General features: G+C 33.9%; 2 protein-coding genes across 2 annotated transcripts; both read left to right on the top strand.

The window, feature by feature from the left end:
- Window positions 1-95: 95 nt before the first annotated feature.
- Window positions 96-2,404, top strand: LOC130461188 (uncharacterized). The gene is made up of 4 exons (XM_056829179.1): window positions 96-807; window positions 932-1,049; window positions 1,543-1,619; window positions 1,770-2,404. The coding sequence occupies exons 1-4, from the start codon at window positions 757-759 to the stop codon at window positions 1,959-1,961; spliced, it is 438 nt and encodes a 145-aa protein (XP_056685157.1). The 5' UTR covers window positions 96-756; the 3' UTR covers window positions 1,962-2,404.
- Window positions 2,405-3,748: 1,344 nt separating this feature from the next.
- Window positions 3,749-8,420, top strand: LOC130460831 (putative F-box protein At3g25750). Its single transcript, XM_056828450.1, has 4 exons — window positions 3,749-5,093; window positions 6,638-6,843; window positions 7,064-7,128; window positions 7,562-8,420. Exons 1-4 carry the CDS (start codon window positions 3,853-3,855, stop codon window positions 7,823-7,825), a joined length of 1,776 nt encoding a protein of 591 aa, XP_056684428.1. The 5' UTR covers window positions 3,749-3,852; the 3' UTR covers window positions 7,826-8,420.
- Window positions 8,421-14,771: the final 6,351 nt, after the last annotated feature.

The raw sequence follows: 14,771 nt of genomic DNA, 5'->3' as shown, positions 1-14,771 counted from the left end.
ATGAGTATATCTCCCATAAGACTGAAAATTATAAGGTGCATCCGGATTTTTTGTGCATCAAAGGGTATTTTTATGTTTATTGGTGGTATCCATCACATTTTTTCACAGGAGAAAATGTGAAAGGGTGCATGGGACACCTGGGTGCACATATAATATGCTCTAACATAAGAGTATAAGACGAGATTTAATCTTAAACCTTGGTTATCCTCCCCTAAAACATTACTCCCAAATATGATGATATCCACTTAAAGAATGCATGATGTATCTCAACTTCTCAACCTATAAACAATTTGTACAACATATATCCAAGGTTTCCAAAAATACTGCATAGTACCCTTATACCTTAGTGATAACAAAATGTTAAATTTTTGGTATTCCGACGCACTGGTGGAATACTCCGACGTCAATGATTTGGCTAAGACCTCAACAAGGCACTTTTTGTGGCACTATCTTATCCTATGATTCTTCATATTCTCGAAACTAGAAACTAAAATTGGAAATGATAAACATAAAAGTACTCGGTAATAAAATAAGTAGAGAAAGGAGGGAGTACAACGTATATTGACAACTTGGGTGACTTTCAATAACCAAACGGAATTGAGTCCTTCTGCAGTAAAGTCTACATTGAAGGTTCTTGGAACTTTGGGCACCAAATCGCTCGATAGATGAGGTAAAGGTGGATTCCATTCCTTTTTCTTCTAACTATATAAAGATCAGAGCACTACTAGGAATTCAGATTCATAAGCTGGTCGCAGAATGGAAGAAGATACTGATGATATTGCTGATATGTTCTACAAACTGCAGGAGGTAAGAATAAGAAAAAAAGAGTACTTGAGAGATTTTTTGTTTTGTTTTTTCCCTCCATATAAGTATTGCAGTCTTACTGTATTCTAAATTCTAATTGAGTCTTATTTGATGTTTAATGGTGAAGGAAGACAGGAAGTGTAAGAAACAACTCAAGGAGAGATCCGTTCTCAATGATGTTAGATTTCGTTTTCAACCCATACATCGTCAGATTTATCACTCAAACCCTGAAGTTGATGTGCAAGGTAATTAGCGATTTGCAATATTTGTCATGACATCTAATCTAACCGTACTTCCATATCTATGGAGTATGTACTTCCATATCAATGATTTGGGTTGTCTTTGTTATTATATAATGAAGAAGTTCTGAAACAGAACTTCGAATTTAGAGAGAAAAGAATAAGGAGAGCTTTTATTGATTGAAGAATCAGAGAGTTTATGTTACAAACTACTGACTATCTATGAAAGTATTTATACTAAGAGTGCAAGCTTGTAACTACAACTAACTACAACTGATTACAACTGAGTTAGTTATAACTAACTCTTACAAACTGTAACAACCTTTGTACAGCTCATCAATCTGTGTATTGATGAGACATGTCAGCAATCTGTGTATCATAATCTTCAATGCTTAGTAGTCTAGCTACAAGAGTTGTGAGCAACTGATCCTTGTGCTTGTTGCTGTGTTTGTTGTTGCTGTTGTTGCTTGCTGCAACATGTACTCCAATATATAAGCAGCAGCATCTGACCGGCAGCTTCCAAGGGAGGAAATCCTGCCGTCATTTTCAAGGGCATATATAACATCCTCAGCTAAGGTATTTAATTAACATAAACAACATCAAGTATCTTGTTTTCATCCCTCAAAAAAAAAAAAAAAAAAATCTTGTTTTCATCACATTTGTTTGTTTACTACAGAAACCCGCTTTAAAGGGCCCTTAATTTCGATCATTCACCTTGATATGCAGGAAGACAAAAATAACGATGCTTCAACAGTCAAATTTGAAGGGATGAATATAAGGCCTAATTTATTCCCAACACTGCAAAAGATTTGGTCGAAGCATGGGAACATTGTAGAAAATAGCTTGATATCTAATGGTGACAACATAGCAAGGTTACTTGAGTCTCTAGCAAGTAGCAACTATGATACTCATCCTTGAGGAAAACTCACCCCAATCATTGAGTGATTTCCATGCTGATTATCTGAAGTCCGCATTGTCTGACCTAAAATGCGTGCGTTTTCAAGTAGAGTGGTTAGTCCCTTGTGTTGAGAAGGCTTTAGAACTACACAAAACTAATGCAACAATGAAGGAACAAAGATCAAACCTGCTGAATAAAATAGCCAAACTAGATGAAGAGTTGACTAAGTTGTCTAGTATGGATTTTCACCTACCTTTCTGAAGAGGTCTGGAGGATTGACGTGAACTCAGTTTGAGTTGGCTGTTGGTTCCAGTATTTAACTTTTTACTTTTTTTTTTTTTTTTTATAACAACTTTTATGTAAGAAAAAAGGTGGAAAGTAATGACATACTCCTTATTTTGCCAATTACTTGGATAAAACCAATGTTGATTCAAATCAAAGTTCTTTATTTTGAATATAGTTTGGGTCCATTATAAGTAATTTTTAAAACTATAGGTCTTGCGTGCATCCGTTGTACGATAAATTTTACCCAATTTTTATTAACTTTAATTTTTAAATACTGGAGTATGAGCAATTGTCGTTGGATAATTTATTCTGATTACATAATTATCGTTATACTCCCTCCGTCCCTTAATACTCGCATCGGTTTGAACGATGCGGAGTTTAAGACATTTGAATTGACTTAATAATTTAATGGGTGTTACTCTCTCCGTCTCTTTTTATTTTTTACGTTTGATATTTTTCACGCGATTTAACGACTATTTAATGTGCATTGAGATTCATCTACTTTTTTATTTAAACAAGAAAAATTACGTTTATTTATAATGTTTTCACTTTTATCAAAAATCTGACGTTGGAAAAATGAGAAATATTTAATGTCCAATGGATTTAATTGGTTAAAATAATATTTGGGCACAAATTTTGATAGAATATTAATGCATTATGTGACAATATAATAGGAAATGTAAAGAACAAAATGAAACACCCAAAATGGAATACGTAAAAAACAAAAAGAGATGGAGGGAGTAGTTGATAGTGGAGTATTTTTATAATATAGTTAGTGGGAAATGGGTAAAGGATGAGAAGTAGTGAGTGTGGGGTGTGAATTTTTAAATGATTTTTTGTAGGGAGTATAAGTGTAGTGGGTTAATAGGTAAGTGTGAGAAATAATATGATATTGGTAAAAAATTCCATTTATAGAAGCGGTGCAAGTATTATGGGACGACCCGAAAAGGAAAGCAGTGCGAGTATTAAGGGACTGAGGGAGTATCAGTAACTTTGAAAATATATTTTTTTATTAAAAAACCTTTTTTACATCACCTCGACTTTGACATTAAAGCAACTCCAATGGTTAAAAAAGGACTTGCTCACCAAAAAAAAAAGCATATGACAATGACATAACCATCGGTTAAAATCTTATAGCTATTTTGGGCTACGTAGCTCAAAAAAAATATAGCTCAAAAAAATAAATTATTTAAATTAAATATTATATGGAGCTACAAAGTATTGTAGCCCATCAATATGAAAATTTATAAGTTTTATCAATTATAACTAGAAATTTAATTTGACAAACTTAACCACAACATCTTGTTGCTCTCCATTAGAGTTGCTCTTAGGTACCGTACATCCGACCAAAGTTGGTGTTGTTCAACAGTTCAATCCAACTTTTTAAAAAAAATAAAAATTTAAAATCGTTGTTGTGATGTTTTATTTTATTATTTTAAATACTTTTAGTCATTTACTTTTTTCCTATCGTTTCCAAGTTTCATTTCCACGTCACCATTTATGAGTACAGTTTGAATCAAAGAGACTGAGAGAGAGTCAAAGAGTCAAAATGACTGGAATACAAAAGTCTGAGACGTAGAATAGGGGACTCAGGAGAGGAAGAAGAAGACGAAGACGAAGACGAAGATGGAGATGCAGAGTAATCATCGTCGTAGAGTAAGTTGGTCTGATCTTCCCTCCGAAACAGTTCAATTAATCGCCCAATTCATCTCCAAAGTAAAGGATTTGCAAAAATTCCGGGCAGTGTGCAAAGAATGGCGGCGCTCAACCCTAATTTCCGCCTTCTTACCCCACCGTATCATTTCCGATGTCCCTCAAAAGGTAATTTCCTCCTCCATCCTCCTTCTACGCCCGCCTGATGCTCTGCATTTCCCGCCATGGATGGTCCTCGCTGTTGAGGTTACCAAAGGCGTCTTCCAATTCTTCCACCCTTTCTCCCGAACTCCCCTTTCTGATCTTCCCCAAAACCTAGATTTAGGCCATTTTCAATCCACCCAGCTCACCACCGGTTACCATGTCGTCTACGACGACAATGACAATGACAATGACAATGACAATGACCATAATCTATTCTCTTTGTACATCAAAGTGGTGATGTGTTATACGGGTGAACGATTTACTCCTTCGTTTCGCTATTGTACCATGTTGACTTTATCTGATGGTGGTCGAACACACAAATCGCGACCATTTTCGAAGTATAAACAACAACAAAAGGACTCTTGCCTACATGCCGATGACGTTATAAGGTATAAGGGGAGGACCTATGGAATAGATAAGCAAGGGAGCCTGAACTCATCTTGTTGGGTGGATATATCACATTTCTGTTTGACTTTCGTTGATTGTCACTTTTGTGGTAAGCTGAAAGTAGGGCGATGGAAGCGTTTGGCAACAAGGATATCATCATCAGAAGAGAAACTTTACATGATTGTGCCCGTGGATGGACATGGCGGAGGACCAATGGGGGCTATTAATCTGCAATTTAAAGTTTACGAGATCGAGCATAGGGGTAAGAGACTATCTAACTTTGTTTGGGTTGAGGTGACGAGTTTTGGGGATGCTGATCAGGTGCTGTTTGTCACTAGAGATTACTGCTTCTTTGTTGGGGCAAAGGAATTCCCTGGATGTCAACTTAAGGACTGTATTGTCTTCTCAGACGACGCATTTCCTTCCTATTTGGATTATAAACCTGAATCTGGTTGGAATTATGAAAGCAAAGCTGGAAATAAGGCTGCAATTTACTCGTTGAGTGAACAAGGTCATTACAGTCTGCCTATTGAATGTTTTCCAGGCTTTCCATTGATGTTGTGGTCTCCTCCACCTTGGGTTTCGCAGAGTGTTTCTTCTCCTTTGCAATCTCAGGCTCAAAGGTAAATAATTACAGGAGACTGTGTATAATACTAGTATGCAATTTTATTAACTTTTTCATCTCTCTTTGAGTAAGTCCTTGAAAAATTTGTATTTCTAGTAGTCTTCTAGTACTAATATTCCAAAATTATCTCCCTATCTAGCCACGAAAACTCACTAAATCAATAATGCAAGTGCCAAGACATACCACGAATATATTAAGAATGTCACTACTCCAATCTTGCGATAAACTTAAACTTCATCTTGGGTTTCATTTCTATATAGTATTGAGTCTAATGAACATTACTATGTGGCTGTAACTGTAGTAAAAGAGACTACTCTGATGTATGGCAGGGCGGAATGCACTGTGTGATGCATGGTGATTGTGGTTCGATGTTGGTATTCTTGGGAATACAAACATACTTTGTTGTCCCCTTCATTTAAATTGCTGTTGTGGAATTTGAAAATTTGAATGATCGATGCTAAGAACTGTCAGGCACCTGAATTTTTTCCATAGAAAGGTTAATTCGAGTAGGTTCTTACTATATTTTATTCTCATTCTCATGTTTTAACCACTTATCTCCAATTCCTGAAGTACAGAGATATTGGATTTAGTTCTCTGCTATTTTTTTTCTCCAATATTGCATTTGGGGAGTGTGTGGTTTGGTGTAAAATGTTTTTATCCCTTTATCAATTAGTTTGCTTTATTTATTATGGAAAGGGGTGGAAAACAATTTTCTAATATATGTAGGAGAATAACTCTTCAAAGGTGGAAAAAAATTTCCATTGTAAAGAAAAGAAGACCACTTTTCCTCCTTATAACCCCCCTCTTCTCTGTTCCCATCAATCCTCACCCATCCACTTTCATTTACCTTTTTTGTATGACTTTTCTTGTAAGCCAAACAAAGGAAAACTAGTTTGGAATTGTGTTTATTCTTGAAGAATGTTTTCCATGAAAAGTCATTTTTCACTGAAAATATTTTTTGTCAACCATGTCTGTAAAATTGCTTACAGATTTTGCTGAACTTAAGTCCCGCATTGCAAATTCTTATTATGATCTTATTTGGGAGCTTACACTTCAAAATAGTGTACTAGCATGGGATATATTGGTTTTCTTGGTTCTTATCCACATAAATCAATTATGGTGCTAAATGTCAATTTCAGTATCTAATTGATTTTCATGTCTTCCCGTTGCATAATTTATTTGGAAAGACTTATATCCCCTTATTTGGGAGCTTGTACTTCATTATTGTGTTGGCATGTGTTATGATCGGTTTTCTAGGTTATGACCCACATGGCCACATTAATCAATCATGAACAACACAAAAATGGATGTCTCAAAATTATGTACATGTATTCCTTCTACATCAACTAGTTTTGAATTGAACCCAGCAAATAAAAGCTGATAGTGTGAGGATAGATGGAAATTTTGGATTACTAGAAAAAGGAATAGGAACTTTACTCGGGACAGAAAACCCCCTTCTTTTGTGATGTCAAGTAGAAATCTTTTTCCTTGTGCTTAAAGAAGAGTACTCAAATCTTGACTCTGTGATGTTTGTTTGTGAAGTGCATTTGAGGAGGTTGAAATGATACAACGATATTATTCTGAGAGGGAAGAGGAGGAATATTCTTCTGCGAGTGAAGAGGAGGAATATAATTCTGAGTCTGAAAGCGAGGAACAAACCACTGAAACTCTTTCTACTAGAGCTGCTCAAGCACAAACTACAAGATCTCTACCTGTAGTGAATGATATGGAGCATGCTGCAGAAGAAGGTAACTATTGGAGTAGTATCTGTTATCAAACCGCAACTTTTCCCTTTTTATTCATTCTTAATAACATGAATAGCTATTCTAAGGCTAGAGATAAGGTTTCTGTTTTCTTTTTGTTGTGCGAATACTGAGTTTGTTTTCTATTGGGCTTACACCTTTTCTCCTACCTAAAATTGGATTTTTGCAATCTTTTCTAATTTGGATTTTATGTCTTGTTTGGTAGCTTTGGTGACCGGGAACTTAGATGATGCCATTGTTCAGACAGATAACACGGAGCATTTGGTTCAGGTAATAGTAGGAGTTTAATTGGTGATTCATGGCGCGAGTCAATGTGGTGTATTTTCTTCCTGCGTCTCCTAAGTTCTAATAATTTTCAATTCAAAGTGAGGCTCAATTTAAACTCATATTTCTACAGTCATTTGTATCCACATAGATTCATCTGGTTTTCTTTCCCCATGACCCAAGGTCACTGATTGTGGACCTGTAGGCGTCTACTGGTAAATAATAGATTTCTTTCTTTTCAATGAATTGATTTGTTGTTTGCCGGCAACGAAAACAAAGGTTTGAATGAGAGAAAAAAGGTCTAATATACAGGGAAGTTTCAAAATCAAGCCTAATTTGTCTTATTTCCCGGTTTTTTTAACTTCATTTCCTGAGAAATCATGAAGCATATACCTACGAGTAATCGAGTATACAACAATGTTTTCATGGTCTTGTGCAGGCTTCTGTAAACAGAGTTGTTACCTTCAAGTTTCAAGGACTAGATGTCGAGTCTAATCACCTCCCTGTTTTACAAAATGTTTGGATGAAGCATGGAGATATTGTTGAAGGAAGTTTGATACGTAGTTGTGATACCAAAACCATGGCATTTGCATCTTTAGCAAAGATAATTCTTATTCTCCAAACCAACTCTGGAAAGACGTTAACTGATGATCAGGCGATTATCTTGACTCGACTTTATCTGACCTTCAATGCATGCAGCTGAAAGTAGATTGGTTGACTCCTTTTGTTGAAAAAGCTTTGGTAATGCACAAAAACAAGCCATTGCAGGCTTCTTTGTTGGAGCTTGAGAAGGCCAAGGCTAGTGCAGAAGAGACGGAGAAGAAGTTCCTTGCGGAAATGGCTGAAATGAAGAAAGAACTGGATAGGGATATAAGGTTAGTTTCTGAGAGTTTGCCAATGAATCCGGATAAATACCTTGGGGATGGACTGTTCTGAATTCTCAAATTGCAGATATCTGAATCTATCATAATTATTGGACGCGGATTATGTTTATTGTCATGAATTGGTTATGTAGTAGAAGAAAGCACATAACTTGTTCACTTCATCTGGCCTGTTTAGTGTTGTTGTAGTAAAGAAATCACAACCTTTTGCTGGTGGCTGTTGATGTTGATCCTAGATTGAGTTGATGTTTTTTGAAACCTTTCCCTTATGTTCATGGTTTTATTTCTTCTAATCCAAAATAGATTAATATTTTGTATTGAATTAAATTGGGGTTTTAAGCATATCAAATGAACCTTTTGTTTGTTATGAATTCTTGTAAGAACTAGTTAATGAAGCATAGCATTTATCTTTGAATTTATTAATGAAGCATGGCATTGCTTTATTGAGAAGGAATCACTTGAATAATATCATGAATTAACTACCATCATATTAAAATAAAAATAAAAATGTACATTATATTATATCCCATTTCAGATGAATTCAATTAGGAATGAACTACTATGTTCTATTGACATCCATAAATGCAATCAGCATAATTTAGCAGATGATACACAAATAATTGTCTAGCTCATTGTTTATATTTTTTGAGGTCTAGCAAGTGAGTATATTACGGAATACAAAGTTTTATATAAGGCGGTTTACACAAAAGATCATATTGACATCATATAAATTAAGCAATGGAAGCAATTAGTTAATCACTGTAACTAATTAATTACTCACTGAAACCGATTAGTTAAGCAATGTAACCAATTAGTTAACCAATAAGGCCATTTAATTAAGCAATCAAATTGGTCTTTTCGGTAAAGCCTGTCTTACACAAAAGTTGCCGATTACGGAATAATGTAAAACTAGTTTGCATAACACAGTAATACCTACATACGTAAGAAAAATAAAAATTGAATACGGTATGTTTTAGTGTTTTCAGACTTTTAACCCTACCAAAACTCTGCTGAATTCAAAGTTAGGCTTCGTTTTATTGGACTTATTTTGATCGAACTTTTATTAACTGGGATTTATCTGAACTTAACAGAAATTATCTGAACTTATATGAACTTATTTTATCTGAAAAAAACTTATTTTGTTTGAAATAGACTTATTTGTGTGTGAAAATGTCTGGAAAAAAAAAAAAAAACTTATTTTTGTTGAACTTATATTATCTGAACTTAACTAAACTCATTTGAACTTATTTTGTCTGAAATAAGTCGAACAGAACAGGGCATTAGAGTTAGGTTTCAGCTGTATTAGTTTTTGGGATGCGTATGTTAAATTTTTGATATTGTTAAACTACACACTGAAACGAACAAAATAAGATCATACATGCATATGTTTTGAAATACATATTGCAAAAAAAATTAGAAGATTCTCTTCAATTGTGAATAATGTCAAGATTTCAAAAGGGATTCATATTCGAGAACAGAGGGAGTACACAATTTTAACTGTCAAGTAGAAAAAGATGAAGGGAAATTGTTACCATAACAAATCTACTAATTGATCTTCAAAACATAGAGTGCAAATCGATAAAACAAACAAACTAACAAACAAAAATAATTAATTAGTTTAATTACTAGAATTAAGGTCAAGTAGTCGAGGTTGAGGGCAGAACAAAGGAACCAATCCATGGAATCACATCATATAAATACCCTGGATCCTTCCAACCGTCAGGTAAACTACATGATTCGACCCTTTTTAACTCACCACTACGAACATCACAATTAACAAAAGTTCTACCACCTAAAACCATGAGTATCTCATCTTCATTCTCCGAATAAGCATAAGGCAACGGCGGACTATACATAAATGGATAATGATATGTAAGCACCTTTTTCCCAAGAGTACGATGCCGTTTCATTTCTCTTTCTACGACTTGTTTGAGTGAGAGACAATGTATCAATTTGACCCATGATTGATTTGAACCCATCGCCCATATTCGCATGACATCACTGGCGGATCTAGTGTGTAGGGAGTGGGGTCACTTGACCCCACTTGGCCCAAAAAAATTACATAATTTTAGTTAATTTTAAACTAATTTGTATTAAAAAGTATCTAATTTAGTTAATTTTTCAGTAATTTTGTATTAGTGACCCCAATTAGTACAATTTCTGGATCCGCCACTGCATGACATACATTGTATTTCGGGTGGGTCATACTCATAAGTAATATTATATTTTACCAAATGCAAATATCCCCTTAAATCAACCAATTCACGTACGTGAAAAACCTTATCATCATCGTAATCGTAATCGTAATCGTAATCAGGTAGTGATAGTTGATCATACTCTTCAGTTCCGAGGTCAAAACTAAATATTATATTGTTTTTAATTAACCAGTGTAAAGCATTATTATAGAGAACCATCTTTGGCTTAAACCCACATCGATGATGAGGCGGAGGGGGTTGAATGATTCTCCATGAATTGTTTTTCGAGCTATAAACCCAAGATTTAATGGGTTTATAATCATCAATATCACGTTCCTTTTGCGGAACTGAGCAAAATATCTTATAATCATCACTTTTGGAATCGTACCCGAACCCAATAATAGAATCGCAACCGTGATTAGGATAACCCGGTGTTAAATCCGGTATGTTGCTAAAGTTGCCGGTAACCGGGTTGTATAACGAAAACCTAATCATATGTCTTTCGTTGTAAATTATTTTTTGGAAGCAAAGCAGACCATTACAAGAACTAACAAAGTCACCGATCATACCGTAATAATCATCCGGAAGGATTTGAAAAGGTAGTTTCTTTACCTTTATGGTATGATCAACGGAGAAGAATTCAAAATAACCACGACGGGCGATAATAAGGCTGGAATTATTTTGTTTATGAATCTGAATTCGATTTGTATGGGATTGCCTAAAATATGAGCGGTTGATTTCGTTACACCAACGCTTACAAACGCATCGGACTTGGAAAAGCGTTTTAACTGGTAGTCTTTCGAGAATATTAGATTCCAGCTCCAACGGAAGGCGGCCACCGCAAGATGTTACATTATCTTTCTTCTCTATCATCGTGAAATTAGCATAAAAACTTAACACGCGATCTTAGAATCAATTGAAACCCTAGCAAAATTTATAGACTTTGCATATATCGATATTGGATAGCATATACAAGATCTTATATATGGTAGTAAACCAAAAAATCTCGATGAACTAATTAAAAATAATAAAATAATCCATTAGTCTGTATAATGTAGGACTCCTACCGTCATACTAGATGGCAACTATATACCGGCCAACACGATAATTCTTGTACATTAATCAATAATAGATTTATTGTTTGACTTACGGTAAGGCGGATATAAATATGTAAAGTTACTCTATACTCCATATAAGTAAAATTAACTCTACAAAATAAAAAAATCTAATCTAATCTAATAAATATATATATATATATATATATATATATATATATATATATATATATATATATATATATATATATATATATATATATATATATATATATAAAGAAGGTATATTTGCTGAACTTTTAGAGCGCCACCTAGGATTACTAATGGTTTCGGCCAAAGAAAAATAAGATTTCTAATTTATTTTTGAATTAAAAAATCGAGTGCCACGTAGATAATTAAGTAGGTGCCACGTAGATATTTAAATTAATTAATTAATTACTAATATGTACAATTCCCTCCAAAATCAAACGCTCTAATAATTAAAAAAAATAAATCTAAAATAAAAATCATCCAAAATCAAACACTAATCTAAAATAAAATTCAATCCAAAATCATACATTAATCCAATATTAGAGCGCCACGTATGACATTTAATGGTTTCAGCCAATGAAAAATAAAACTTCAAAATTATTTTTGAATTAAAAAGTCGAATGCCACGTAGATAAAATTAGGTGGCACATAAATATTTTTATTTAATAATTATTAATATTTCTTATATAAAATTTCATCCAAAATCAAACACTATAATAATTTAAAAAATAAATCTAAAATGAAATTCAATCCAAAATAAAAAAAATCAATTTAATCTAATATATGAACTATAGCAGTTGATATATATAGGAGTTTTATTTTAACGCAATAATTTAATAGAAACCGTGCATTGCACGGGTTAAAATCTAGTTACTTATAATCTTAAAAAAAAAAAAAAAAAAACAAGTATCCATCAAAAAATAATTTAAAAGTCACGGCAAAATGCAGGTAAAAGTTACTACGTACATAATATAGAGTAAATTATTGTACATCAGATACACACAAGACCTATCTTTAGGAAGAGGTCTTTAATTGACATGAACTCGATGTGAGTTATGTTCTATTTTAATTTTAGATGTTGTTTTCGTTTTAAATGTGATCAATGTTTAATTCTAACGCAAGGGCTAGCATTTTAATATCTTTTCTTTTACTCTCTAATATGATCGAGCATGGTATAGCACGGACTACGGAGTAACAACCCACAACATTTAACAGTAGTCCCCAATTTTTTCCCATCAAAGAGCCCTACGGGTGGGCAAAAAAGTCCGATCCAAAAAAATAGATATATGACCTGGATCTTTATATTTGGATACTAGTTTTGAAGCCTGTGCGATGCACGGGTTTTGTTTGATTTTTTCTTTTTAGTAAAGGTTTTGTATTTATGTTATGAGGTTGCGTTACGGTGAATGGATGGTGTCGTTTTGTGGTTTTTTCTTAAGACAATTAATAACTATCAACAACTACAGAGTAATAATTAAGTTAATTTGTAAATACACAAATTCTTATTTATACAATAAATATTGTACACCAGAGTAAAAGTTAACTCAAAATGTTTAAAAGTTAAGCTTATATATGTAAAAGTTATCCATTTTTTAGTGATAAATTTTTTCATTTTAATAAAACTTATTTCTTCAAAATCACTAATAATGTATAAAATTAACGGTTTTTTCATGAAATGCCCCTGAGGTTTAACGAAATGCACCAAATACACCCGCGTGTTTCAAATTACATATTATACCCCTATTTAAACTTATTGTGCACCAAATACCCTTCTTACTGACGGAAGTCTAACGACATTAGTCATTAGTGCTAATTAACTTACTTAACCCCCCTAATTAAACTAATTAAACCTAATCGAACATGATTATTTATGGAAATTAGAATGACATTGAAGCTGATAGCTCTATCCTTTGATCCTCTCTCATTTCCCAGGAGAGGCGGCCGCACAACCACTGTGATAGCTCTATCCACCACCAAGCCCACAGACACACCACCATTGAAGCTGCACCACCGCCATCACAAAAGTCCGCACCGGCTCCACCGTCAAAGTGCACAGCACCACCTCCATCATCAAATTCCCGCACCGTCGGCCTCCACCCTCAAAGCGCACACCGCCTCCACCACTACAACTCCTTCTCTCTCTCCCAAGTCCGAATGAAGTCCCACATCCACCACCAAAACCACCATCGACTACCCCAATAACGAGAATTACTCTATCCTCTCCATTCCCCCATCCTTGCTCTCCTCTCATCCTCTTCTCTCTCCTCTTCAATTCGCAACTCAAACCCCCAAATTTTAGATTAAATTCATGCAACCCCAACTCCATTGAAGAAGCAACTAAGCTCTCGCGATGAAGATGCTTTTTAGAAACCCAACTCCATTGAAGAAGCAACGAAGCTCTGGATTAAATTCATATTTTCAAACCCAAAATTTTCCTCTTTTCCTCTCCGCTTCCCTGATTTTCGAACCCAGAAGTTACATTAATTGGATCAAAACATAAAGAAATCAATTCTGAATTTAGGATTTGGCAAATCAAATTGGGGATTTTAGCACGAATTGTGGAGCTAATTGATGAGATAATTGATTGAAGTAGAAGCATTATTGCTCGATTAATTTTATCACAAGTTTGATTTAAATTGGGCAAATTTTGAACCCAGATTTTCGAGAAGTTTGATTGAATTTTGAGTGAGTTTTTTTTTTTTGGTTGCTAAATCTTTAGGTTTGTTATGTATTAATCAGGTTTATTTGGAGGTTAATTGTTAATAATTAGGATAAATAGGTAAATTAGCACTAATGACTGACGGCGTTAGACTTCCGTTAGTAAGAAGGGTATTTGGTGCACAATAAGTTTAAATAGGGGTATAATATGTAATTTGAAACACGCGGGTGTATTTGGTGCATTTCGTTAAACCTCAAGGGCATTTCATGAAAAAACCGTAAAATTAATCATTTAACTCTTTAAAATGTTTATCTATCAACGTTTTTTTATTAATATAAAAGTTAATCAAAACTAGGTTAAAGTTACAAAAAATGGGTAAAAGTTACAAAAAATGGGTAAAAGTTATCTTGGTGTACAATAAATTTATTGTGCACCTAGTGCGCGCAAGACCTTTTGTTGTAAATATTGCATTAGAGTTCGTGCAAATAGTAACTCTAAAGATCTTCTTGAAACGGAGGTAGTATATAAATATAGCAGTTGATATATATGAGTTTTATTTTAACTTAATATAATGATTAGCCCGTGCGATGTACGGGTCAACCATGCTAATCGAATAATATATCTCTTTAATTGTAGGAGGACTAGTCAATAGTAGACTTTAGCCCGTGCGATGCATGGTTTCTATTAAATTGTTGCGTTAAAATAAAACTCATACATATATCAACTACTATTGGATCTTTATATTTGGATATTTGGGTCGGATTTAGATCAAATTTTAAATTTTTTGGATATTTCGTATTAATTTATTTTAAACAATCACCTTTAAATA

Source organism: Spinacia oleracea, chromosome 5, assembly GCF_020520425.1.
Source record: "Spinacia oleracea cultivar Varoflay chromosome 5, BTI_SOV_V1, whole genome shotgun sequence".
In the NCBI taxonomy this organism is placed as follows: Eukaryota; Viridiplantae; Streptophyta; class Magnoliopsida; order Caryophyllales; family Amaranthaceae; genus Spinacia; species Spinacia oleracea.
Note: the sequence above shows the minus strand (reverse complement) of the source record. Positions and strands in the feature narration are given on the sequence as shown.

Coding starts and splice junctions, on each gene's coding strand:
- LOC130460831 (XM_056828450.1), top strand. CDS start 3,853: ATGGAGATGCAGAGTAATCATCGTCGTAGAGTAAGTTGGTCTGATCTT. Junction 6,844..7,063: donor GGAGCATGCTGCAGAAGAAG/GTAACTATTGGA, acceptor CTTGTTTGGTAG/CTTTGGTGACCGGGAACTTA. Junction 7,129..7,561: donor ACACGGAGCATTTGGTTCAG/GTAATAGTAGGA, acceptor GGTCTTGTGCAG/GCTTCTGTAAACAGAGTTGT.
- LOC130461188 (XM_056829179.1), top strand. CDS start 757: ATGGAAGAAGATACTGATGATATTGCTGATATGTTCTACAAACTGCAG. Junction 1,050..1,542: donor CCCTGAAGTTGATGTGCAAG/GTAATTAGCGAT, acceptor ATATATAAGCAG/CAGCATCTGACCGGCAGCTT. Junction 1,620..1,769: donor ATATAACATCCTCAGCTAAG/GTATTTAATTAA, acceptor CTTGATATGCAG/GAAGACAAAAATAACGATGC.